The following is a 27,809-nucleotide window of genomic DNA, read 5'->3' as shown; positions in this document are numbered from 1 at the left end:
CATTCGATCCCCTGTTGTGGTATTTGGGACGACTGGTCGCATTCTACCAGCAGTTTGATTTACAGTCAGGCTCTTTCTAGCAGTGATGAGCTGAAAGGAGGTACACAGTTAAGAGGCAGACTGACGTGTGGGGTCAGCTCACATCTGGCCTTTGGCAATCAAGACCTAATCACACTCTTGCCCCTTTGCCACCTGGCTGACACCCTACACCCTCTGTGGCACTTCCTCCTTTCCCTCTTTCCCGCTACCTTTATCCCAGTAAGGTGACATTGATCATGTCATGACCACGAGCATGATATTTGTTTTTCATGCCAAAGATTTCAAGAGAATCTTAAGGTGGAAGTCAAGTTCAAATGAAGTCATGTTTCCACAGAGGCGATGACGTATGTGACAGTGACGCAAGTGGCTTTGTGGTCATGTTTTCCTGTGTCTGTATATTTGATAGAAAACATGAGAAAACCCAAGTGGCATCTGTGTTGAGCCCATTTATTTTACACACATAATCCTCTATTAAAGCTCTGTTGGCTGTTCGTATATCAACATCGCTCAAACCTTAAGCACGTTTACACGTTGAGTAAATATGATCTTCACATCATTTGGAGAAAGAAATTAATGCTTAGCAAGGCAAGGCCGTGACAAGCCTGGAGAACTATTCCCGAAGACTAAAGAAACGACGAGAAAGAAATAAAAGAGGGCAAACCGAAAACTGACTTTCAAGCTCGTTAGTTTGTACAAACTCTGTCTTTGCCTCATTTCCATGCACATGTTTCAGTAAACTGCTGTCCCTCCTATTTCCCATTCCCCGAGCAAAATAGAAAGAAATGAAGGGGTGGCTTAAGACTTTTGCATTTCAGTTGCCCACATTTGAAAAAGCTAAATATTTCCATTACATAGTAAAGCTTTGTTTCGCTTCCCTAGCATGATGAGAATGTCATTACATTGATTCTGAAAGTATGAAGGTGATCTTTTCACACAGTTGTCGGTTGCCTGGCAGCGCTGACACATGAACCTGTTTCACCTTTAAAATTCTTCTGTAACTTAACCACAATCACTGTCGCTATGGAAGTAATAAAACATGCGCACACAAACACACACACACACACACAGGTCATACACAGTCTTCGCCTGTATTTGAGTACAGATTGAGCTCTTTTTGCTCATTTTGACCACAATCTCAATGTCTGCCTCACTTAATATCTAGTTTTTAATACATAAGTTACCACCTTAAATGTACTGTCAGCACGGGGTGATAGAGGAGTGAGAGCAAACAAGGAAGTATAGAGGCCAACATATCTCTGTTCCCTTTGCATTGGCAGCGTTTACTTGACGTGTCACGCCACATAGATATCAACCAGGATGTTAAACAAAACAAAAAAAGGCTTGGGCTGCTCTGAAAGTTCACTTTAAGAGAGGAGAGTCATAAATAATTGTCACAGGAGGGTGAAAATTTACCAGGATTCAATGCAACTTTATTTATATAGCACCAAATCTACTGTCGCCTCAAGGTGCTCAAGGTAAAGACTCCACAATAATAGAGAGAGAATCCCACCAATCAAAGCGTTTTTATCATCATCACGTTTGAAGTTGTTTCATATATAATATATTTATAATCTGCACTCCCTTAATGTGGGTCTCCAATCATCCATCAGGTTTTTCTTTCCTCCCTCTCTCGTTATCCTAAATATATACCGTTAATATATATATAGAAACCCACAAGTGTCACAGTAATATTTTTTTACAGTCTTCTAAAAGCATTTGAAATTTGACGAGGAATCCAGCCCAGTTAAACATAATCCCGTCTCTTATTACGCTGCGAGTCTGGGTCTTGTCGGGTGGTTTTGAGTGACGTTTCGGGGTCTGTTTCTGAGATCAGTCACCGGGGACGGCAGGTGCACGTCTTTGCCTTCAGGGTGCTGAGCTGTGTGCTGCTCGACTGCCAAAGGAACGTTCGACTGGATCATGTTGCATCACTTGAAATCACATGGACACAACCCAGATCACAGCAAGGGGCGATGCGGTGGTGCTACTGTGTACGTGCTTTATTAGTTCCTAACAGGCCGTGCATTATAACTTAGCGGCAAAATTAGGCTTGCCTGTGAGAAGCCTGTACCAAAATAAGCGTACATTATACAGTGGGGCAAAAAAGTATTTAGTCAGCCACCGATTGTGCAAGTTCCCCCACTTAAAATGATGACAGAGGTCAGTAATTTGCACCAGAGGTACACTTCAACTGTGAGAGACAGAATGTGAAAAAAAAATCCATGAATCCACATGGTAGGATTTGTAAAGAATTTATTCGTAAATTAGGGTGGAAAATAAGTATTTGGTCACCTCAAACAAGGAAAATTTCTGGCTCTCACAGACCTGTAACGTCTTCTGTAAGAAGCTTTTCTGTCCCCCACTCGTCACCTGTATGAATGGCACCTGTTTGAACTCATCATCTGTATAAAAGACACCTGTCCACAGCCTCAAACAGTCAGACTCCAAACTCTGCCATGGCCAAGACCAAAGAGCTTTCGAAGGACACCAGGAAAAGTATTGTAGACCTGCACCAGACTGGGAAGAGTGAATCTACAATAGGCAAGCAGCTTGGTGTGAAAAAATCAACTGTGGGAGCAATCATCAGAAAATGGAAGACATACAAGACTACTGATAATCTCCCTCGATCTGGGGCTCCACGCAAGATCTCATCCCGTGGGGTCAAAATGATCATGAGAACGGTGAGCAAAGATCCCAGAACCACACGGGGGGACCTGGTGAATGACCTGCAGAGAGCTGGGACCAAAGTAACAAAGGTCACCATCAGTAACACACTACAACGGCAGGGAATCAAATCCCGCAGTGCCAGACGTGTTCCGCTGCTGAAGCCAGTGCATGTCCAGGCCCGTCTGAAGTTTGCCAGAGAGCACATGGATGATACAGCAGAGGATTGGGAGAATGTCATGTGGTCAGATGAAACCAAAGTACAACTTTTTGGTATAAACTCAACTCGTCGTGTTTGGAGGAAGAAGAATACTGAGTTGCATCCCAAGAACACCATACCTACTGTGAAGCATGGGGGTGGAAACATCATGCTATGGGGCTGTTTTTCTGCCAAGGGGACAGGACGACTGATCCGTGTTAAGGACAGAATGAATGGGGCCATGTATCGTGAGATTTTGAGCCAAAACCTCCTTCCATCAGTGAGAACTTTGAAGATGAAACGAGGCTGGGTCTTCCAACATGACAATGATCCAAAACACACCGCCCGGGCAACAAAGGAGTGGCTCCGTAAGAAGCATTTGAAAGTCCTGGAGTGGCCTAGCCAGTCTCCAGACCTCAACCCCATAGAAAATCTGTGGCGGGAGTTGAAAGTCCGTGTTGCTCGGCGACAGCCCCAAAACATCACTGCTCTCGAGAAGATCTGCATGGAGGAATGGGCCAAAATACCAGCTACTGTGTGTGCAAACCTGGTAAAGACCTATAGTAAACGTTTGACCTCTGTTATTGCCAACAAAGGTTATGTTACAAAGTATTGAGTTGTATTTTTGTTATTGACCAAATACTTATTTTCCACCCTGATTTACGAATAAATTCTTTACAAATCCTACCATGTGGATTCATGGATTTTTTTTTCACATTCTGTCTCTCACAGTTGAAGTGTACCTCTGGTGCAAATTACTGACCTCTGTCATCATTTTAAGTGGGAGAACTTGCACAATCGGTGGCTGACTAAATACTTTTTTGCCCCACTGTATATTTATTATTTGTGATGAGGCTGCTATGATGAGAAGAAACTTGAGGAGGAGCCTCATGGAGCATGGAGGGTATGGTATATCTATAAAAAGAAGCTTCTTGAAGGTTTGTTGACTTGTCTGGGAATGCCTTAGAGGGAACATTCAAATGAGATTTTAGTCACAAGTCCAAGCTTTGAAAGAGGACAGAGTTTGTGCATTAAGGTGTTAGCTGCAGTGCAGCAATTAACATGTATCCCTTCTAATTATCTCTTGGTACTACAACATTGCCAGAAGTGTCAGTACTGCGTCAGCAACTGCAAAGTGATTGCACACTCTTTGTCTTTCTTTATAATCGGGCTGGTTTATTTATTTTGACCTGAATCAGGCTGGCAGTTTCCCCTTACGTCTGAGAGCTATGCTAAGCAAAGCTAATCAGTGCTGGTTCTAGCTGCATGTTTAATATGTAAATACAATAAAAGGTAATGTTCGTGCTGATCTCTCTTTAAGCAGTTAAGCATATTTGTTCCTAAGATACTTCCTTCTTCTACTTACTTTCCCTAAGATAAGATATCTCCCCTTGCAGGCAAACTCAATTTTAGATCTCCACATGTTAGCTACTGCATTGATGAAGCGCACAGTAACAGCACAATTACCCAAGCATGTTTTCGATGGTGGGACGAATCGCAGAACCAGGACAAAACCATGGAATAAATAGAAAAGATGTACACAGCCACCTAATGTCATTTACTGGTTTCTGTTTCCCAGTCTTCCCCTTTGATGCTAACATTGAGCCTAGCATTAGCATTTTGGGTGCTACTGCCTTGGTTTCTTGGTTGTTTAAACTAATGTTACAGAGAACAAGAATATTAATTAAAGCATCAAAGGTCAAAATAAGTAAAACCACAAGGAGAAATGTGTCATCTGTGGATGTGGATGTAGCAGTGCTAAAACTATGCTAAAACACATTTTTATCAGCTGTTAATGTTATATGTGTTGTAGCATTGTTTGATGTTAATAGCTCTCTATGTGTGGTCAGAGGCTCAACAAGTTGTAAATGCTGGCAAATAGCAGCGGTTAGTGAGTCAGTCACAGTTAAATGCTGCTTTCACCATTTCCGCCACTCTCTATTTGAGATAACCCCATGATATTCATGCTGTGTAAGCAAACAGTCCACTAAATCAAAGTGTAATAATAGGAGTAGAGAAATTGAGACACAGTGACTTTTTCTGAACGTTTATTTAAGAAAGGCTCTTGTCACACAGGCTTAGAAATTAATTCATGACTCCATGGCAACCGCCAACTGCTAGGGAAAAATGTGTATTCCCTGATCCGGCAGCAGTTCCTAGGTGAAAGGAGGAATATGGTGTTACACCGGAAAACTCTTTCAGGTTGTTTTGGTCGTTAGCAGATTGCTGCATTTGCCTGAGTGGAAACAAAACCATGAGTTCAACACAGTCTGGAAACACAGACGTTTTCCTTTAGAGTAAATGCTGCGACTTTTGAAACTTCCTGATTGCAGCGTTAAGGCTCAGCAAGTGGTTGCCGAGCGTTTGCAGACAAGTTGGAGTCTTCAATGCGAAGTGTGGGAGACTGTAGAAATTTGCTAGCAACCAACTAGAATCACAACAATCACAGGGAGCACTCTCTTTGTGACTGAGTTCACATGGTGACAACCAGCAACTTCCACCAATTGCTCACCAACCGGTGGGCTGCATCAGGAACAGCATCCAGTTTAAAGAAAATAAAAATAAATAATAATAATAAAATCCGCTAACTCAAACTACCTCCTGTGGTGACTCCTTGTGAATACGGATGCATTAGCCTGGTGATCGATGGAGATATTGCCATTGAGGGGCAAATGGTTCTAAAGTTAGGGGCATTAATGGAAGAAAAAATTCTTGGCAGCAGAAAGCAGTATGATGTCATAGAAAATGTCCTGCTGGATGTTGGATGGGGGGGTCAGTACACAGAAGGTGTGGTTTGTCCTCTTGGTACCAGTGAGGCGAGACAAAAACCATTGTCTGAATCTCACATAAAGAAAGTTGGAAGAATAAAGGCATTATCTTGTGAAAGGCCTTCTGATCTCCCAAAGTAAGGTTTTATTTTTGCTGTCGAACTGATGTGAACGGAAAAAAAACCTGCTGCTAACGACAGAACAGAAAGTTCAGACCTCGGCTGTTCTAAGAATAACTTGATAAAACCCGAAGAGCACGTGACATGAGTACAATGTTACGCAAAACGACACCCACTTTGATCTTGAGCGAAGTAACAAGCCTGACTGCACAAAAAAAAGGGATGAAAACGATTTTTTATCATGAGAGCTACAGTTTCACAAAAGTCTGCCCAGCTGTCATGTGAGATAAATCAGGTGTACCTCCTGGTAGTTCACGTTATAATGAATTGCAGCCAAGTGCACCTCACCTTTTGTTCCAAATCTGCGACATATTAATAATAATTAATCAACTTAATTATCCTCCTTTTGCAGACTCACAAACTAATGACTTTCATTAACGCTGAGGTATGCTGTTGATTAAAAATATCATCACTCCGGGTTATGGTGATAGATAAGTGATGGGTGTAATAACTTCCAGTAATATTAGATAAGCTGATGAGGACAGATGGATTGATACAGTAGATATTTGGGGGGGTGAATAGAGTCTAGACTGTTTAGAGAAAGCAGAGACTCATGGGAAGTATGTCGCCAACTCCCCCCAATCTGGAATCTGATATGAAGAAATCTGTCTTTGTTTGCTGTGTGCGTGTCTGCCTCGCTCTGAACATGTGCCACTCTCTGTCTGTGTATGTAGACGTGTTGTCGTATTTTCAGGACCGAGGCTGTCTATCCCTGGAAACATAAAGGACGTTTAATCGCTTTGCAGAAATGTATTCTGCAAGCTACACACTGTGTCTGTAACTATCACAGCTATCGGGCTATCTTAACTGTTAACCACAGAAGCCACAAAGACCTATCATTGCATTCATGCCTCTTAGCTTACTTTATATGGTCCCATAAAGCAAAGGCAAAGCTGCCTTTCAACATATGCAAAGAGGCCCTGCTAGTCTGCCTGCAATTAGTTTCATGCTGCAGCAGTGCAACCAATTGCTGTTGCTTTTAATATAACACTCGAGCAGCTATTTGTCTTATACAGTTGTTCATTTACTAGTGCTAATGTGTTACTTGTAGCATGTGTTTTTTCTGCTTGTTGTTGAGCAAATGTGGCCATTAGGATATCTCTCAAGGTCTGCAACAGAAAGAATGTCTTCATATTCGCCGTCCTTTGTCTTTTCTTATGTGGTGAAATGTCCTTGAAGTTCACATCTTTGCCAGCACCACTTCATATTTTTCTTTTCATAAAGTGAGCATTAAAAGGCTTTTCGAGACACTAATTTAGAGTAGCGTTGCACACATTGCGGTCCCTCCAGTGACTCAGCAGGCCGTCAGTTCCTTCAGCTGGTGCCCAGTGTTACGTCAGTAAGAAGACAAATTTGCATTTCTATTGTGAAAGAAGAACATGGCAAATGTTCTCAGAGGATTTTTGTTCTCAACTGATGCAGTGAAACTGCCTTTCAGAACCAAATTCGAATCCTTTGATACGTGCAGACACAGGCAGCAACACGTGGACTACCAAGATTTTAGGTACAGTGTAAACTGTAGTTTGTAGATTTGTTACTCTTAAAATGAAATTCCACTGATTATAATTTGAATAGTCTGTGCTGTTCCATGATTCTTTCATTAATGAAACCAAATAATTGGACTGGATTCCGAAAGCTTTCCATCTCTTTTTAGATCACCCGATAATTCAGTTTCTGACGAAATACATGCAGAACTAACGACACATCAACCGGGTGCATCTGCACTTTGTAATAAGCCTAAACACATAGGAAGGAAATTTACCTAAAACTGACTTGTCCTACTGGACCTCAGTTCAGTGTTCGATTATTATTACAGAGATTATTATTACAGAGAGGATGCTGTAGGTATTAAAGGTACTGCAGTGCAGTGGTTTGAATCATATCTATCTAATAGACTTGATTTTGTTCATATAAACACACTAAGGTTAATTATGGAGTTCCACACGGTTCTATGCTAGGGCCACTTCTGTTTGCATTACATACGCTTCCCTTGTGCAGAATCATTCAAATACCCAGTTTCATCTATTCAAACCAGATGACACACACCAATTAGTTAGTCTGCAGGAATGTCTTAGACATAAAGACCTGAATGACCTCTAATTTTCTGCTTCTAAAGATTAGCGGTAATAAAAGCCGAGGGAGGTCAACAGTGATCACTGACTGTTTTAGGAGCTTTTTGAGATTAAATAGAAGAAAATACATAACATTAAACATGTTAACAACACAAAAGCCATATTAAACGCAGACTACTTTAGGCCCGGAAGTAGGATTCGTCACGTCATCACTTAACGACCGGATAACTCGAAAACGAAGCAACACAGGTACAATACAGGTGCAGTTATTACTGGTGACCTCAAGGTCAAGTTCAGATTTCAGCAAAACGTGGTGGCCATGTTCCCCTGCTCAGCTGTAAGAACTACAGCCAGGGACCCTGATTCGTGTCTCGATTAATGCGCTGAGTCACACACCAGGTTTGTGTGTGAAGGTCGGATCAAGCTTCTGAATAAACACACAGCTGACGCACTTTAATCTCACGTATATTGACACAGTCAAATGCAGGAAGAGGCCATAAACATGAACATTTTATGGCCTCTGTTTCTTTTTTATTTTTTAAGTTACATGTCTACATTATCACCCTCTCTGTATCATGTCTTGTTTCTCTGTTTTTCATGCCAGTTATCCATTGTGTGTTAAGAGATGTATGACTTTGTGTTGACAAAAGAAGCGATTCGGTCACTTTACTCAAGTTAGTGGATTCGAATATATGAGCGTACATAGATACGAACTGCGCAGAAGGCTTTCAGAGAAGACTTAAAAATGATCTTTCTCCTGTGACAGCAGGAATGCTGGGAACATTTGTAGCAGACAGCCTCTCAACAACAGACAGCTTTTATGTATTCAATGTCAAACTCACGGCGCTCCTTCAGACTCTCTCAGCACGCTACAGAGATGCGTGAAAGTGCCAGTTGATTTTCGCGATAGATTCCCGTGTGCGCCTATACGTCTGTGTCACACGTGCACATCGTTCAAGATGTGTCATTAAATGCTTTTAGGACTTCTTCAAAGGAACGCGCAGTCGAGCGGTAATGACAACAGCTGTCTTGGTGCGAGCACACGATATTTTTTCTAGTTGTTTTAGAGACTGGGTGTGCTGTTTTATCCTTATCAAGTCAGATGTGAAGCCCATTGATCTGTAAGCATGATTCATAATTGTGTGAAATGTCAAAACACCCTCGGCTGCTGCTCAAACATTCAGTCCTACGTGATTAGAAGTACCATTGTCTGCTGCTGCTGCTGGTGGGGCAGTTTTGTGCTTCTTGCTCCGTCGTCAGGACGCTCTGAACCTGCGGTTCATTTTATTTACCTCAGACATGTACAGACAGTTTTTCTAGAATTGCGAACAGTATATTGAGCTCCCTGCAGATTACACCTAAGCTGAAAACTCAGGAACTTTTAATTCTACAGCTCGGGCATCTTTACTATTAATTGCATAAGCTTCTCTTTATCTGTCCCTTAACTGCAGTTAACTGCATCGAGGTGCAGACGTGTCTGTTCCTGCTGTTCTTAATCTAAACTTGATTGCATGCGTAAACAAAAAGGGTGTTTTTGCTTAACATACCTGCATAAAGTTAGATGCTTCTTTTATTCATTTTTAGATTTGAATAGAACCAGTAGCTTATGTTTTTATTATGTTGGGAAATAAAGAGTTAGGTGGGGATTGCAGGATTACTTTGATATTTGGTCATACTTTGCATCACATTAAGGCTTCCTAGGACAAATATTTGTACATGGAAAGGTACATGAATAATAACATGTCATTCATGCATTGCTCAGGTCGATTTTTTGTCTTTTCAGAAACAGATTAAAAGGGACAAATCATGGCGAAATATAAACTAGAAAGAAAACCAAGTGTGTGTGTTCATTTGAAGAAAACTGGTTAGTGATTTTTCCGTTCAGGACATTTTCAGAGACTGTTTTTATTAGGTCAAAGCACTTATTAAATACTTATTATACATTCATTATTATAAACAGACCTTTTCTGTGACTTGTTTCCAACTTTTTTGATGCAAAACAGGCGATACACAAAAGACGGTGGACAAAAGAAGTGCACAGTCCTTCTGTTCCGTTACAAGATTTTAGGTGTTAGTCACATACAGATAGCTTGTAAATGTGTTGTTGTGGTTCTTGATATTGCCTTAAATCTATCAAAACAACTCTACACCTTATTCAAATGAGTCTAGGAAACACTCACAGCAATTTTTAGACGTCACGTTTGCAGGTAAGCATGATAGAATAGAATAGAATAGAATTCAACTTTATTGTCTTTGCACATGCACAGGTACAGGGCAACGAAATGCAGTTTGCATCCATCCAGAAGTGCTTAGTGATATAGATATATTACAATATATATTAGCAATAATATAGATATGTGAGTATATTACAGAAATGGGTCTATTATGGTATGTTATAATGTACACGGTATGAAGTATGTTGTGAATATTCTATAACTATAAGTATGTACAGGCTGTAGTGAGTACAAGCTATGTACAGGCTATGAACAGGATATAAATATGAAAAACTATACAGAATATGAAATAAATAACTTTACAGAAATCTGAGATATACAGCTATACAGAAATGGGAACTATGCAAGTTGTAAACAGTTGTAGGGTTAAAAATTATCGTATGTACAGAATGATTATTTACACAGGGCTATACAGTTGTGCAGTTAAGGTAAGTGAGGGTGTGGATAATTTCTACAGAGGCTATATAAAGTGCTAGTGGTTGTGAGTGGTGGTTCAGTCCATGTTATTATTGTGTTTGAGGGTACAGTTGTCCATTGTGTGTGTGTGTGTATGTTCAGTCCATGAGTTAACGTGGGTCAGATGTCAGGAGGCAGAGTTCAGGAGTCTGACAGCTGTGGGGAAGAAGCTGTTCCGGTACCTGGTGGTCTTAGTCCGGAGGCTCCTGTAGCGCCTCCCAGAGGGCAGGAGGGTGAAGAGTCCATGTGATGGGTGACTGGGGTCTCTGATGATTTTCCCAGCCCTTTTCAGACACCGCTTCCTGTAGATGTCTTTTATGGCAGGAAGTGGTGCTCCGGCGATGCGCTGGGCAGTTTTCACGACCCTCTGCAACGCCTTCCGGTCCGAGGCAGAGCAGTTCCCGTACCAGACTGTTATACAGTTGGTCAGGATGCTCTCGATGGTGCAACGATAGAAGTTCACCAGGATGTCTGAGGACAGGTGGTTCTTCCTCAGAGTCCTCAAGAAGAAGAGGCGCTGGTGAGCCTTCTTGACCAGCTTGGAGCAGTTTGTCGTCCAGGTGAGATCCTCGGAGATGTGGACTCCCAGGAACTTGAAGCTGCTCACACGCTCCACAGCCGTCCCCTTAATGTGGATGGGTGGATGTGGGTCAGCATTCCTCCTGTAGTCCACGATGAGCTCCTTGGTCTTCTCGGTGTTAAGCAGCAGGTTGTTTGTGTCGCACCACTCAGCCAGACGATCCACCTCCTCCCTGTAGGCGGCCTCATCGTTGTCACTGATGAGGCCAATCACCGTGGTGTCATCTGCAAACTTAATGATGGTGTTGGAACCATCAGCAGGTCTGCAGTCGTGGGTGAAGAGGGAGTAGAGGAAAGGGCTCATCACACAGCCTTGTGGTACACCGGTGTTCATTGTGATGGTAGATGAGCAGCGGTTATCCAGCCGGACATGTTGGGGGCGGTTGGTCAGGAAGTCCAGTAACCATTTGCAGATGAGGGAACTGATGCCCAGGTCTGTCAGTTTCCTGATGAGTTGTGAGGGGTGGATTGTATTGAATGCTGAACTGAAGTCTATAAACAGCATTCTGGCGTAGGTGCAATAGGACCGAGCTTTGCTGTGTGATATAAAAGGCTAATTACCTATCAGAAACAACGAGGTTTGAATTAGATGGCAGATCAGGTTTTACATCAATGCCAAGGCCACACACACATACAAATATTGTTCCAAGATGAGTGCTTTGAGGTGTTTTGTAGTCAGCCATGATCCTTGTTGATGCCACCGGTGTTCTGGCAATTCTTTGTGGGTTTGTTTGCTACAGCTCATACTCCACAGGGGCATTTTTTAGTTTTAGTCTACCAAAGGAGGACAGCTGGAAGCTGAAAGCACACACACAGGTGGAAGTGGCGCCTCTGCCATGGGTCTGTTTCTCCTTTCAAAGTCCTTAAAAGGAAGAAAGCTGAGCAAAAACAAAGTGTGTGTGTGTGTGATCCAAATCCAGACTTTTAGGCAAAGCCAACTCTCTGCGGCTCCCTCTGTCAAAACCACACATGGACATACAAAGACAAGCACAGCCATCTGCATCCCCCCTGGAGATCTTAGTGAAAAACACTTGTTTTAAAATGTTCTCTGCAAAAAACCTACAAATACATCCATCAGGATGATTCTGAAAATCTGTTGAAACTCACTTGTCTTTCTCTCTCTTTTCCTAGTTCATAATAGAAGATATGAAGCAGCAGCAAACCAACAAACACAGCAACCTGCACCGTGAAGACCAGCACATCACTGTGGAGGAGCTGTGGAGGGGCTGGAAAACCTCTGAAGGTAAAAAGCAAGCAGGTCGACTGAATTAATGTCATTAAAAACACAAAAATCTGCATAACTGTCCCGCATGAGATGGTTGGTACTTTGACACATGTAGGGAGGCTTGCTATAAGTGATACCTGTACTATAATTATAGTGGAGATAACAGGGAGTGAGCAGTTAAACAAGGAAGCACTTAAAAAAACAAACAACCTATTTATCGGGAAGACGATATATACCAGTTTCCTGCAGGGAAACAGGAAGACAGCCGGGGGGGGCAATCCCTAAAGTGTCTGTTTTTATAGCACTCAACAGTAGTCGTGCATGTTCACTCCTGGAGCTTCCTGTTTCAGAAATTCATTTAAATTCGATTCAGTTTAATGATATAGTGCCAAATCACAACAACAGAGAAAGCCCTAACAATCACATGACAACTGAGCAACATTTGGCGACAGTGGGAAGGAAAAACTCCCTTTAACAGGAAGGACTTGCTGCAGAACCAGGATCAGGGAAGGGCAGCCATCTGCCATCGTTGTGGATGAGGGGAGGGGGACAGGATAAAACACATCTATATTTATCCTTTATGTTTAATAAAAGCCTTATGCAAAGATTTTTTTAATCTCGAACCGAGTCTTGAAAAAGAAAGAAATTAAAAATATGCTGAAAGTAGATGACGGTGTACATAGGAATGAACTCCTCATCCCATGATGCATTGCAAATCGCAGATTCCACAGCAGCCTTCTTGGATTTAATCATTCTCATTTTTATGTATTGTATAATAACAGTTTTGAATACATGCTGTAGTTTGTGACGTCTGAAGTTTCAAGCTCACTAAGCAATCTGATGCTTGTGGGTTTAGTCGACAGTGACCTCCACCAGTTGGAGAAGTTGCTGTTTCAGTTTAGGAATGTGAGCAGTGTGGTTACGAATAAACCATGTTTTTGTTACAACATACTGTTGTTTCACAGCGTCGTAGCTAATACTCATAATCAAAACCGCTACGGAGAATGAAATGCTACTTCTACTATAGCAGCGCTGGTGCTTTATTTGGTAATATAATAATACCCAGAACCTTCTTCTTTTGAGATGACTGCGCTAAAGTCAAAAGTGACCTTAAACAACTTCATGATTCTCTGAGACGTCAGACGGAGTTCTGCAAAAAGCCAGGACTGAAGGAGCGAACAAACATCTACTGACATTTACTCAAAGAAAACAAAGCGTGAGCTTTTACTCACTCTGCAGAACGTAGAGAAAGTGAAATGAGAGTTTAAGCAAACGCACTTCCATTCAAGAAACCCAGCTGAAATTCTGAGTCGTTTCAGTCATCCTTTATTTGTAATATTGTAATTATCAGGTTCTCAGGGGCAGTAGAAAAAAGTAACGATTTGCCTGATGAAATGTCCTTGTAAATGGCAAAGTGAAGCTGTGTTTACGCCACTGTGTCTCATCTCCTCTCTAATTACTTTTTTATAACCCGTGACATATGTGGCTTATCTGCAACCACAGTCTGTCTTCCTCAGCTTGTTTGTGCCTGTTTGTTTATCACGCTGATGTATCTGTGCAGCTAACTGGGTTTTAGAACAAGTTCTTCACATGCACTCATGTTTGAAGCAAAAAATAAACTTCCTAGATTTATGTTGTTTGAATGCTTCATGGGTCTTGGTAAAATAAAATGTAGGTAAAGCCTGAAGCTTGGTGTCTTATCCTGAATCATTTTAAACACCGTTACATCTCTTCATTTAGTCACCACAAACTTAGTGTGTGTCCCAACATAACTCTGGGACTGGCTGCGGCCCAGAAAGTAGAGCCTCCTCCAGTCTGCATTTTGAGGTGTCCCAGGGAAAGGACACCGAACCCTAAAAAGTGCTGTAATCGCACTTCAAGTGCTCAATAAGAGTGGAAAGCTGTGCATTATAAATGCCAGTGTGTTTACCGTAACAGCAAAATGATGCAACGGCAATTAATCTCAACCTGGTAATGAAACATATACTCATTTACCCGTCACACAGGGAGGGTTTGTGTGCAACGAGTGCTTTTAACTTTGATGCTTAAACCTGCTTAAGACTGAGAGTGCTGTCGTGCTTTGGGGAATTTTGGAGGAATGCAGAGGAGCAGATAACGAGCAGTAAATCATCTTAGTTACTGATCTGTGTGTGTGTGCTTTCAAAGATAACAAAAACATCTTCATTTTTCTCCTCCCCTCTTTGTTTTTATCAGTCCACAACTGGACCACAGAGGACACGGTGTGGTGGCTGAAGGAGTCGGTGGAGCTACCGCAGTATGAGAAGAACTTCCGGGACTTCCGGATCACGGGGAACACTTTACCTCGGTCAGTACCGCACGACGCAATCAAACGTACCAGCTCTGCTTTTTTTTTCTTTTCCTGGGGCAACAACATAATGACACAACATCTGTGGGAATTTGCAGTGTGACACATGTAAATGGAGTCTTTTCTTTTGTCATTTGCTTCTATTGAACACACTGTTTGTGCTACAGCATCTGAAAGCAGCCTTAGCTTTCATTAGTCTGTTCAATGCTGCCCACTGCTGGTTGTAAAAGGCAACACAGCCAATAATAGCACAACTTAAGAGCCCTTCTTTTGCTCTTGCATGAGAAAACTTTCCAAGGCTTGTAGGTTTTTTCTTTTCCAAGACAGGTCATGAAGTCAAACATGCAGCAGTACCCAAAGATCTATGAATGCTCTTGAACTCAGAGTGATGTCCCTGACTTCTCACGATCTGCTGTGAACCTAATCGTAGGTCGGTGGCTCAGTCTTTTAAAAGCGCTCCCAGGATATTAAAAATTCCCGCACGCAGCGCAGTGAAGATGAAATTTAATGAGCGTCGACATTACAGAAAAATATTCAGATGGACTGTGACTCACTGCACTCTGTATTTACGGCATGAGTAGACTGGAGGATGGTGGGTGGCAGGTTATTGAAGAGCTTCATGTTACGCCACAGAGCTTATAGGAGCTGACTCATGAAGTGATGTCACAGCGAGAGGGGTAGGGTTTCATCAGCCTGCCATGTTGTCTGCGCCGATTAAGACGGTGGTGGCGGCGGTGGTGTGAAGAAGGCGTCCTGGGAGACGTCGGTGTAGAGAAGGATTGAACTCTTTTTCTGTCACCACGTCGAGTGTGTTTGAGCTGAGAGTGTATCACTAACTCTGTTACACTCACAGGCTGCCTAAGAGATGCAAGTCACAAACTGGTTTCAGCGTTTTGGTTGCAAACATGTTGGTTTTTATGGAGCTAATGCTAGCTAGCTTTGTTAGTAATCTATAATCCATAAACTATAAGTAACGACAAATTAAACACACCATTATACAAGTCAGATAAATGCATTAAATGTTCCACCCAAACAGCTGCCCCCTGCCTGAGCCTGCCTCTGATGGAGGTTTCCTCCTGTTAAAATGGAGTTTTTCCTCCCCACTGTCGCCAAGTGCTGTATGGGGTATCGACTCATTGTTGGGGGTTTGGTTCTAATATTGTAGGGTCTTTACCTTAGTTTAAAGCACCTTTCAGTTCAGTTGAGTTTTTCTTATTTAGCTCCACATTCATGACAACAGCTGTCTCGAAGCACTTCATATATTAAAAAGAAATCCAAACAGTCAGATGCAGCACTTGGCGACAGTGGGAAGGAAAAACTCCATTTTTACAGGAAGGAAACTCTGATACAGCAAGTATCTGCTGCCCCGGCTTCAAAAAAGAGGTGAGGGGAGGGGCCCAAAGACACACTGCGACAGAGAGAGGCAGGGTTTAATAATTACAAGACGACCTTTAAGGTAACTGTTGTTGCGAAATGGAACTGAACCCTAACAGGCACCAGTAGTACAAACACAGATGTTGATTAGCTGCACATGCCCGTGTCAGCCCACCTGTCAATCGAAGCTATTTCTAACTCCAGTATCCAGATAAATTCAAACAAAAAGTTATAGACATAAAGGGAGGAAGCTATCTATGGAGGTCAAGGCTGTCTTGTTTATCTGGCTGTAAATATGCTTTTTAACATGGGGGTCTTATGGGGAAACAAGCTGGGCTAAGTGGCCAATAGATAAACTGCAGTTTTTTGCTGTTTTCGTGTTGTGTCTTCTCGTCTAGTGTGATGTTACTTAGCTGAGTCGTTGTTAGGAGCTGCTGTTGTAATGGGTAACGTTTGTGTTGTTAGGATGAGGTCATGTGAACTCAGAGTCATTGTAGTTTGTATTGATTTTATTTCATTTTTAATGTTTCTCTTCAGCTCAGTGTGGCTTTGGCTGTTCCTGTTGTTTAAAGCTGCTTGTGTAAGGTTTAGTTTTTATGCAGAGTGTGTTTGTGTGATGTTTAAGAACTGCAATGCAAACACAACTTCACACTCATGTGAACGCCCCGGTCTCAATAAACATGTGCATCACGTGTCCCTCTGATTGTATCGTTAATGTTGTGCAGATAACAAATTGACAAAGACTAAAACAAACAGCAATTCTTGTATGATGTTTAAAATGTGTTTTTTGCCACATCTAGTTTTAGTTCACTTTGAAAACTTTGTTTAGCATTCAGTCCTGTGTTTTCTTCTCCCCCGTTTTAGAATAGCGGCAAATGAACCGTCGTTTATGTCGATGCAGCTGAAGATATTAGACCAGCGGCATAAACAAAAACTAAACCTAAAGGCGCTCGATGCAGTGCTGTTCGGCCCCCCGCTACGTAAGTATAAAGCCGCGTGTCATCACACTTCATGAATATCAGTGGAAAATGAGCTTAAAGAAAATGTATGAATGCATGAATCCATCACTCTTTCTCCTGCTCGTCCTTCCCCGCACAGGTCCGCAACATAATTGGATGAAAGACTTCGTCCTGATGGTGTCCATTGTGATTGGTGTCGGGGGCTGCTGGTTTGCTTACGTGCAGAACAAGTCCAGCAAGGTGCACATCTCACAGATGATGAAGGATCTGGAGAGCTTGCAACATGCTGAGCAAAGCTTGTTAGACCTGCAGAGTCGGTAAGAGAGGGACGTGTATTAGACTTAGATGAAACACTGATTTAATGGTCACGTGCTGCCGCTCTCCTTTCACAGAGAACAGCAGCACGGTGGTGCAGCAGTTAGCAGTGACACCGCTATGGGCTGAGGCATGTTCTTCTATCTGTCCTGGCTTTGTATCACTTAAAGACTTGTTATCACTTGTTTTCATCATGCAATGACTTCAATACAACAACGATGTCACCTTAGTTGAACACCTTAACTATACCCTTAACTAATTAAAGCCTGAACCATGAAACAATTTTCAGAAAATCAGAGAGAAACATGAAGATGTACTTAATTCTTTGTCATCTAGAGCGGGTGAAATCCAAACTTTGTTTTTAAATCATGTAAAACTTAAACCGCCTACAGCAGCTATTCCCACAGGCAAGAGTGCTACGGCCCACTTAAAAACCAGAAAACCCCACGGAGAGCAGCCAAACTTCACTCTAATCAAAATACAGAAGAAAGTGATAAGTGATTTTATTCCAAAAACATAAACAACACAGGCTCTTGGCTATAAATTCCTAATGGTACCAAGTAATAGGCAAAGTTTTTTAAGGTCACCTGCTGCTGGGACACAAACTTCAATAGGAATCAGTCAATTTAGGTCCGAATAACGAGTAATATCACAAACTAACCACCTCCTGTTACCAGTTTTAATCCACTTTTTATATAAATAAATATTTTAAATATAGTGGATTTCTGTTATTACTTTGGCACACCTGCAGTACCAATGCGGTCCACCGTTGGGCTCCAGCTCACACTTTGGAATTCATTGCCCTACAGTACTTATAAAGTCCTTCTAAGCATACAAATACCCCTATTTCTTCTTCTTCAGTTGGCTGTGTTCTAACCTTCCATCCCAACCACACGAACCCTCTGCATCCCCTCCGTCACCACATCCACGACTTTCCTCTGTTCCCGTGTTCCCATGTTTCCGCCTCACCGTGTATCCTTCCCGTCCTCTTCCAGGCTCGAAAAGGCTCAAGAAGAGAACCGGACAGTTGCTGTGGAGAAGCAGAACCTCGAGCTGAAAATGAGGGATGAGATTGACGGGGCTAAGAAGGAGGCTCACAGGCTCCGAGAGCTGCGAGAGGGCGCCGAATGTGAGCTGAGCCGGCTCAAATATGCCGAGGAGGAGCTCGTACAGGTACGGCTCGTTGCCCCGGAGTCCTGCTCGCAAACAGATTTATTGTTAGTCAGAGTGAGGGAAACACAACCATAAAACTGCTCCTATTGGCTGTTGGCTACAATGTAATTTCAGATTCTATGGCGCCATAAGGAATATCCAGTGTATTCACATATACAACAGTCACATTTATTATCATTATGTAAATACTGAATTGTATATTCGATTCAGAGCATGAAATAAAGGGATAGAGGCGAAAATCTGGGACATCGCAATATGCGGATGTAAATGTATTCATTACTGTGGCGCAAACAACTTGAAATGAAAGGATTAATTTCATATTTTCCACATTAAATTTTCATTTCTTCTATAAAACACCTACTTTGCATATCCTCGAGATTGCCTCATTTCCCCTCACATGGAAATACAGCACCGATATATCTCTCTGTAATGAGTTCTCTCCGTGCAGGCGAGCCAGGATTGGGCTCATTTACACACGGCGAACGCAGGACTTAAACAGTAAATGGAGTTCATTTGAAATTCGCTGAACGCTAACCTTCGCTTACTGATGCGTTTGATCGATATCCTGTGGGAAAGGGTGCTTTCTTGTTTGTTTGTTTGTTTTGTTTTTTGGCAGCGAATCTGATTGGCCTCTCGCGTATCGCGCTCTTCCCCGTGTAGGTACGGAAAGCTCTGAAGCGAGCGGAGAAGGAGATGCAGTCGGAGCGCTCGGTGCCCGAAGCTCTTCAGAAGTGGCTCCAGCTCACGCACGAAGTGGAAGTTCAATACTACAACATCAAGAAGCAGAGCGCCGAAAATCAGCTGTGCGTCGCCAAAGACGAGGTAACCGGCTAACTTTTGATAGGTTATTGCCAAGGCTCAAAAGATTACACGAGAAGGACACGAGGTGCTGGACAGAGAGCAGAAGCTGCTGCTGTGAGGATGTGACCACTAAGCTCTCCAAAGGTTACGTGCTGTGATTTGGCATGATATCACACATCTCATGAAGTGTTAACGTTTAGAAATTACTAAAAGATCAGCACTGGCAGAGATTTTAAAACATTAAAAGAAGGTCTTGCTGCCTGTTTGGATTACTTAAAGGAATGATGTTGGGGAGAAAAAGCCATTTATATTATGGAACTGCAAATCTGACTGAGCAGGACACACTACTACTACTACTAAACTACTACCATTACACCAGGGGACTTTTGTATATCTCTTTATTACAGTGGCCCTGAGAGTTCAAATAGAAAGCACCAGCAATCAGAAAAAGCTAAAGGGGAAAAAAACGTGAAAGAAAACGTGTTTTTGGGGCGACAATAACCTGACGGACCAGCTGAGGAAGTGACAAGCTAACAGTAAACAGCTAATAGCAAACATGTATCTACAGTATTATATAAATCATGTGATTGAAGCGCATGCTAGCCCACAACAACACTAATGAATCCTCTGCTTCTTTTAAGCGTGTCTCAGTGCGATATGTCACATTCTGGTTTCTGTCAGTTCTACAGCTGATCCATCAAGTCACTGTGTCCCCAGAAACGCTTGCTAGCTATTTGCTTGTGGGTTTTTTGAGCTGCAGTGCATTTGACCTCTCAGGGCCACCGTACTTCATCTCAAGCACTGAAGTCTCAGCAGTGCGTTGCATCCTAGCAGGCGCGTAACTACTCTGTGATGTTTTGCCTGGTAAATAGTGAAGAAATAGGACCAAATGATTCAGCACGTTTTTCTTTGTCACCTGCGTCTGGCAGAAGCTCATAATGGACTGGAGCTGAAGATCCTCTCCATTAGATGCAAATAGACATCAGTGAATGAGTTTACATCAGCTACATTAATCTGGCTTACAGCAGAGAAAGATTTAGTGCAGTGATCAGCCTTTTTAGGTAAAGATGCTGTGTGTTTTTTTTGTTGTTGTTTCCACTCAATCTAACAAAAACTTGGGAGGGAGTTTATGTTCTATCATATTAGCTTCTCTTAATCGGCTTCCTGCTCTTTTTTCAGCTGCTTCCTTTAGCTTGTCTCATCCTATCCCCAACATCCTCCTCTGTCACAGCATCTCTCCTTCATTACATCCAGGAATCTCTTCTGTGGTCCGTTTTTGTCCATTTTATCCACTATCCCTGCGCTGCACATGTCCAAACCATCCCAGCCTTGCTTCTTTAACTTTACCTCCTCTGACTCACTGCTAAGAACAGAATTTGATGTAAATGTCATCTTTTTTTCTTTCTCACATGTCTGGGGTGTGTATTTACATCACATGGTGTATAAAGTCCTTTGAGATGATGGTTGTTCTGAACTATCAATATTAAAAAGAAAATTCAGCTTATGTGAAGCTGAAATTCCAGCCAAAGTAACTCTATGTTTTCCCCATTTCAGGCAGAGAAAATAAAAAAGAAGAGAGGTTCTGTGTTTGGGACTCTTCACGTAGCCCACAGCTCGTCACTGGATGAGGTGGACCACAAGATACTAGAAGCAAAGTAAGAAAGACAGACTCTAATGTGCAGATTACAATAAGAAATATCACCTGATATAGATTTATAAGGAGGCATTTATAACAGAGGTGCTGCACGCTTCATGACGTGATCATAAAGGTAATTCAACAGCTAAAAGTAAACACGGGAAGAGAGGATTTGTTTCAGCCAGGTGTGATCTGGCAGTCAGGAGTACAGACAGTCGGTGAGGCTTTCCGTGCCTTTTTACACCAACGACGACTTTATCCTTGGCAGCTTTGCTTTGTGTGGGGATTAAATACTTTTGTTTGAGCCATCAGAGCGCTCAATGCATTTAAGAAAAACAGCTCTACAGTGTCGAGTTCTTGCCTGCTTGTGTGTTTTTTGCTCGTTTTGTCTTTTTTACCACATAAAGCTTTTACGTTCATGGGTCGATAAACACAATGAGATGTATTTAATATATTCAGAGCTCTTGGAGAAGCTAGGTAGCGCCACTGAGGTAAACAATTCATCTGTGTTCAAAAGAGGAAGATCAAGCGTGAGAACAGAGCGAAAGTGTTAGACACAAGTTTAAATCCGTAAACCCTGATGGATCAAAGCAAAGTTGGCATCTTACTGAGTCTGACTGGGGAATGTTGATCGGTAATCTGAAGCAGAATAAGCTCAGTGTTTGCATGCTTTTCTAATTTAACTGAGTCTGATTTATTCATTCGTTCGTCTTCATATTAGGAAAGCCCTGTCGGAGGTAACGGCGTGCCTGAGGGAGCGGCTCCACCGCTGGCAGCAGATCGAGAAGCTCTGCGGCTTCCCTGTGGTCAATAATTCGGGTCTGCCGAGCCTGACCGCCAGCCTTTACTCAGACCACAGCTGGGTGGTGATGCCGCGAGTCTCAGTTCCCCCCTACCCCATCGCGGGAGGAGTGGACGACCTGGACGAGGACACGCCTCCCATCATTCCACAGTTCACAGGTGAGCGAGGCGGCAGAGCGCGCCGACGCTTTGTAGCCGCAAAAGTGGCACGGCATAAATATTGACGTCTCCGTTTGCCTCTCCTCGTTCGTCCTCCAGGGACTACGTTGATTCGGCCCGCACTGACACGCAACAGCAGCATGTGCCGTTCCCGCCGGAGCCTGCTGAGCTCCCCGCAGTCCTCGCTGATGTCTGCAGACCCAGACCTGCTGTCCATGGCGAGCTCGTCCCTCTCCTATCGCCCCGAGGCGGACGACGACGTTATCATGTTCAACTCTGAGCGAAGGGGGTATGTGTGGCGATGTGTTTGTGTGTGTGTAGTTTTTAGCTTGCAAAAGGACTCAAAAGAGAAACATTTTACAAACTTTCTTCATTCATTTTTAGCTCCTAAGAATAGGATTTCACGCGCTAAAGTTTCAAATACATACATTTCCTTCTGCTGTTAGTTGCCGTAGCACCTCTTTTCCGACCTCTGTTCAGCACCTCATTAAAATACCCCAGCTGCCCTGATCAGTCAGCGGGTCTAGCAAAATCTAGTTTGGTTATGTAACAACATCACAGCATTCAGCCCTTTGTTTGAACCACGGACAGACCAAGAGCAAAGGAGCGGCTCGGCCTCGCTGAAGTTTTCAGTGAAACTCGAGACATTTTCAGGATTATTTGTCTGTCAGCAAAATAACTCAGAACCTGTCCAGCTGCATTTAGAGAGACTTGATGGTAGAGGCTGAGCCTGACTGAAGGAAGAATACTTTACAGGAGTTTTAAACTTCTGTGTCAAATCTACGCTGTAGTTAGGTCGTAACCTAACACCTCTCACGTCCACCTGTTCAGTACTTGAGATTCCTCCTGTGGACTTTTGGCTGCTTTTGACCGGAGCGTTTGAATTTATCAGTGAGAGAATAACAATCATCACATTAATATAAGGAAAAACAATCATACTGTCAAATATAAAGACTCTCATATATTTGCTGAAACTATAGGAATGTACCAAAGAGGTAAACTTGAGGGTCAAGCATGAATGCTGGCAACAGTGTCGGCTACTTTCCTTCAGTTAGCCTCCACAAAGATTCACCACAGAAGTCAAAATGAGCCGTCAAACGTCGGTGGGATACAGAAAAGTTTGTTTGAACTGCAGATTATGTCCATAGACCTGGAAATGCTGAAATTGGTATTTTTTTGGTTCCAAATAGTGTTTAAAGTCTTAAAAGTTGCTGTTATTGTTTGTTTTGTTTTATAATTCAGAGCTCTCCCGTGGATATACAAGCCACATTAGCTGTGCAACATGCGAGCACCAGTGATTTTAGTAATGGATTTGGAGGGCAGCCAGAAGCACAACATTTGCTCTGTGTTCTCTGAGGCGGATACAGAGTTAGCAGTAGGGGCTCCAAAGAGCAAGTAACTGTGGCAGACTGTGAGGTACCGCCTTGTTTTATTTTATCAGGGCGTGCATGCTAGGTGCATGTGCTACGTAGTGATGCCGGTAGGTCACAGGACAAAAGCCTGGACTTCAAAATAAAGTGTTACAGGGAGTTCAAGTTCTATGTTTCCTGTGAGAGAGAATAAATCCCAGATGAGGACTGTGGAATTGTAACATCAAGGAAAGGAAATAATACACCAACACGTGATATCCCAGCAGACATTTCTACGCTGAATAACCGTCCTCAACATTTAGTTACGGCTGAAAAATGGTTCCAAAAGTTGAACTTGTGTCACAGACGTGGAGTCGAGGTACGTCTTAAACGGTGGCTGGACATCCCAGATAGAGACGGGCTGTGTTCAATAAATATTTTCTCTTATCTCTAACTGATAAAAGAATTAATAAAAAATAACAAGAAGGAAAAAAGTCACAACTCTTTAGTGACTCACTCTGACATTGTGGGTGCAGCATCTCTGTACAACCTCTTTCCCAGTAACACCAACTCGGCTCACCTGACTTGTCTTTTAGGGGTTTCCATTAAGTGGTAGTAGCTGGGAGCCAATAATCTGATTTATATTTCTCACTTTGTCAGAGACAGTTTGTAAGAGACCCGACCTTCACTCTGCACTCAAACAACGTCGACATCCGTCTGCGGTTCGGTTCTTGGGGTCTGAAACCCCCGACACCACCTGCTGTGGTGGTGACGGGGAGTTTCTATCATGTGCTGGGATGTTCACTTTAAATCTGGCAATAAATATTTGTCATTAGGAAAATGCAAAAATGCAAATAAAAGCGTCTGATCCAGGATCACAGAATGTTCTCAGGAGCGCCTTTCCTCAGATGATTTTAGCATCGCTGGAAGACGAGAGAGTGGATATTTAAGGCGATTCAGTGCCGTGTCGTCCGGTCGTAGAGCAGAGACAAGACAATGAGTCCATCAGGTGATCAGGCAGCAGAGAGGGGAAGTGACTGAACATGGATGCAGGCGCATTTAGGGAAAGGCTAACTTTAAAATAGCACACATAGAAGATGTTTTTCAGTGTTGTTTATCAGTCTGTGACCAGCCTTGTCTGCTCTCCTTTAATAGGGAGGCGTCTCAGGAGGGCAGCTCCGACACAGACTCTCTGAGCTCAGTGGGCCGCAAGTCGCTGCACAACCCCTGCTCAGCGGCCTCGGAGATCCCCTACCGCAAGATCTCCCGCGAGGAGCTGCTGCTGTTCACCCAGACCGCAGAGCGCCCTGCATCCACCACCTCCACCACCCACACCAGCAGCAGCAGCAGCAGTCTCAGGGACACGCCTCCTCCTCTGCCTCCCACCCCGGCCACCACACCTTCAGGCCCGCCCTCCACCTCACCTTCCCCGGCCTTGGAGCACCATCAGTTTGCACAAAGAGGCTCGCCCGACCTCACCCGCATCGTACCCGAGTCCCAGAGCGGACCTCTGGGGAACGTCACCTCTCCGACGGGCAAGGGCATGTACAACGGCATCCTGGAGAAGTCCTACAGCTTCGGCCAGCTGCCGGCAAGCATGCTGCCTAATGTGGGGCGCCACCCGTCTCTTACCTCCCTGGACTCGGAGGGCCGGAGTCTGGGAAGGGATTACAAGCTCCAGAGCACGTCCTCCCAGGACTCCTGCGACAACGGAGAGAAAAGCAGGCGCACGTCCTCTAAAATCAAAAACATATTTAAAAAGAAAAAATAAAACTTGAGTGTGTCTGTGTGTGTGTGAGTGAGAGAGAAAATCAAATCTTAAAAAGTTGTTTTAGCCCTAATATTAAAACAATGGACGTCACTGTAAGCTAAAACATTTCATTTTCTCTCTTAAGTTCTTCTTTTCGTCATCAAAGATGGAATGTAGCTCAGCCTGGGTGCCTTTAAACGCCTCCCCAGGCTGATAGCCTTATTTTTCAACAATGCTTTTTTATTTAGTCACTCACAGGGAAACCTGCAAAAGGTCAAGTCAGCGAAAAGGTCAAAGGTCATACTTGTTCACTGTCTTCTCTTAATTTTATCCCGAGTTTGAACCAAAAAGCCACTCATGTCAAAGGATGTAAAAGGTGCAGTCTGTGTATGTTTAGTGTTTCACTGTCGACGTTGAGCACAGAGGGAGAGAGAAGGGAGGGGGGGCTCGCTGTTCCTACCGGGACGCTCGCTTTCAGTGGCGACAGCGGCACACGAGCAAAGCCCGGAAAAAACAAAAGGTTGTGCAAACCATATTTCGTCCGATTCCTTTCTCACGCGCCCCGACTTACTTCTTTCCGATCAAATGATGAAATTGCATCTTGCAAAGTGTTCGAATCCTAAACGTGTACTTGACTAATTTCCTTTGATGGGGGGAAAAAACAAAAAAAATCCTGCTAAAAGTTTGTTGCACTACTGCTTTCCTGCTGTTCTTGGAAACAGCCGCTGCTCGCGGAGGACATTTGGAAATCGACACAGAGATGAGAAGAATGCACGGGCAGCTGCACTGAGGATGCAAGCGCATAATGCCAGAGCCAAAATTATGTGATCGGTCTCAGTGCCACTGTTTATGCTCGTCTCCGTATATAAATATATATATATATCCGTACTTTGTTTTCACTTTATTATGTTCTTACAAATGTTTTTAAGTGGATTAACGGTGGCGATGATTTGATCTTAATGAATATGCAGACTTAACTCACACCAGTCACTTTCCCTGTACTCTAGCCTCCCCGTTATTACTTGATTACCTGCTTCCTGTAGCCATAAATAAACGTTAAACGTACATTTCTGTTTCCAAACTTCTAGATTTTTGGTCAGATTGGCTTTAAACATTCATGCTGTATTTAAAGATGCACAAGACAGTCGCTATCAGCGTTCACAGACACTACACAGCGATGATCATCTGTTCAGGAGAACAAAAACAACGATAAAATAAGAGACTTTCTGATCTGGATCTGATCAGTACACCAGTCCCCGCCTCTCTCTCCCCACTACCCCCAACCGCCACCACCACACACTAAGCTCGAAGGTGACCCACGCAATACGGTCCCGCTCCTCACCTCTGGGCCCGCAACCGAGCGCACTGATGTCAAAGAGCTCCTGCTTCACACTGTGATTTCTGGCTTCTTCCCCTTCATCCCGGACCTGGCTGTCACTGCTGCAACTCCACTCGACCGGGCGCGTGCCTGCAAACGTGATGGGGTGGGTGTGGAGGAGGGCGATGCCACGCATGAGGTTGCGTCTCGAGTGTCAGCACGGCACAGTGAAGCGAGTGTTTTTAAATAAATATATGTTTGGAAGCTTGTGGACGAGGCAGCACACGATGAAGGAAGACAGGCCTGCGAGACGAGGAGGACACGAATGTTTACGAGACATTAGTTGTTTTTTTTGTTTTTTTGGAGAACATTTTCTGTGTGAATATTTGTATACGGTAGAAGAATTAATAAATAAATAAAAAAAATGGAGGCATCGGAGATGTTTCAGTGTCATGTTTGCAGCAGCGTTTCATGTCTCCCCTCACCCCCAATCGGACGTGGCAGATGGCTGCCCCTCCTTGTGCCTGGTTCTGCCAGAGGTTCCTTCCTGTTAAAAGGGAGTTTTTCTTTCCCACTGTCGCCAAAGTGCTTCCTCGTCTGATTGTAGTTGTAGGTTTTTTAATCTTACAATATACTGTTTTGAATTGGTGTTATATACATAAAACTTAACTGAGTCACACAAACACAGGAGAAAACCTAAAAATCCTACGCTGTCACTATAAATAATGGAGGTTTAAAGCTCCTGTTTTAAAAACAAGAGCAGATGGAACGAGCAGGCAGTGTTGCTGCTACCTGATCGAAGCACCTGGAGCTCAACAAGTAAGATTCTCACTTTCCATAATGATGGCTTTTGAGTTTTGAAATCATTTAATACAGATGATGAAGGTCAGGAAGGATGGCATCAGAGTTATTATAAGGCTGGGAATGTTTTTCTTGATCAGCTGATGGTTGAAATGATCAATTATCACCCCTCAGAAATCTTTGCTGAACTAAATCGCACCAGCATTTTGAAAGTCTTCAGCATAGATCTAAACCCACCCAGCTGAGCTAAAGGTTTGACTTGTGACTTCCCACAGGAATAAAACCTCCCTGATCCTTTTTTGAAGCCCTACATCCTCCTCACAGCGGTACACAGAAGTGCGGGGTGGTGGGGGGAAATATCATTCTGACACTCCCATTTGCCTTGCGAGTCGGGAAACGGTGAAACACAGAAGAAAAGCATGCATGATTGCTTTATCAATATAAAGTGAACGTAATGAAACTTGCGTTGATGGTTCATCAATTTGGCACACCAGGAGAGGAGCGGGGACGTCTGCTGGTGATGAATGTGTTGTTTGGGTGCTACTGTACACAGAAACAAACCCCAGCCTTTCACACAGGCCTGCCTTTTCTTTCTTTCTTATTTTTTTAAGCCCCCGCCCGGTGGGATGCAG

General features: G+C 43.2%; 1 protein-coding gene across 1 annotated transcript in view; it reads left to right on the top strand.

Moving 5' to 3' along the window:
• The window catches only part of stim2b (stromal interaction molecule 2b), a 62,900-nt gene extending 36,091 nt beyond the window's left edge, over positions 1-26,809 (top strand). The window contains exons 3-12 of the mRNA XM_080893984.1: positions 12,322-12,433; positions 14,630-14,741; positions 16,980-17,095; positions 17,214-17,391; positions 18,385-18,562; positions 19,223-19,384; positions 20,918-21,018; positions 21,721-21,959; positions 22,059-22,248; positions 24,464-26,809. Of these exons, the coding sequence (XP_080750110.1) occupies positions 12,322-12,433; positions 14,630-14,741; positions 16,980-17,095; positions 17,214-17,391; positions 18,385-18,562; positions 19,223-19,384; positions 20,918-21,018; positions 21,721-21,959; positions 22,059-22,248; positions 24,464-25,079 (2,004 nt within the window). The 3' untranslated portion in view covers positions 25,080-26,809. The remainder of the gene's footprint in view (positions 1-12,321; positions 12,434-14,629; positions 14,742-16,979; positions 17,096-17,213; positions 17,392-18,384; positions 18,563-19,222; positions 19,385-20,917; positions 21,019-21,720; positions 21,960-22,058; positions 22,249-24,463) is intronic.
• Positions 26,810-27,809: the final 1,000 nt, after the last annotated feature.

Source organism: Rhamphochromis sp. 'chilingali' (assembly GCF_963969265.1).
Source record: "Rhamphochromis sp. 'chilingali' genome assembly, chromosome: 1".
Classification (NCBI taxonomy): domain Eukaryota; kingdom Metazoa; phylum Chordata; class Actinopteri; order Cichliformes; family Cichlidae; genus Rhamphochromis; species Rhamphochromis sp. 'chilingali'.
The sequence above is the reverse complement of the archived record's forward strand: the minus strand, read 5'-3'. Positions and strand labels throughout refer to the sequence as shown.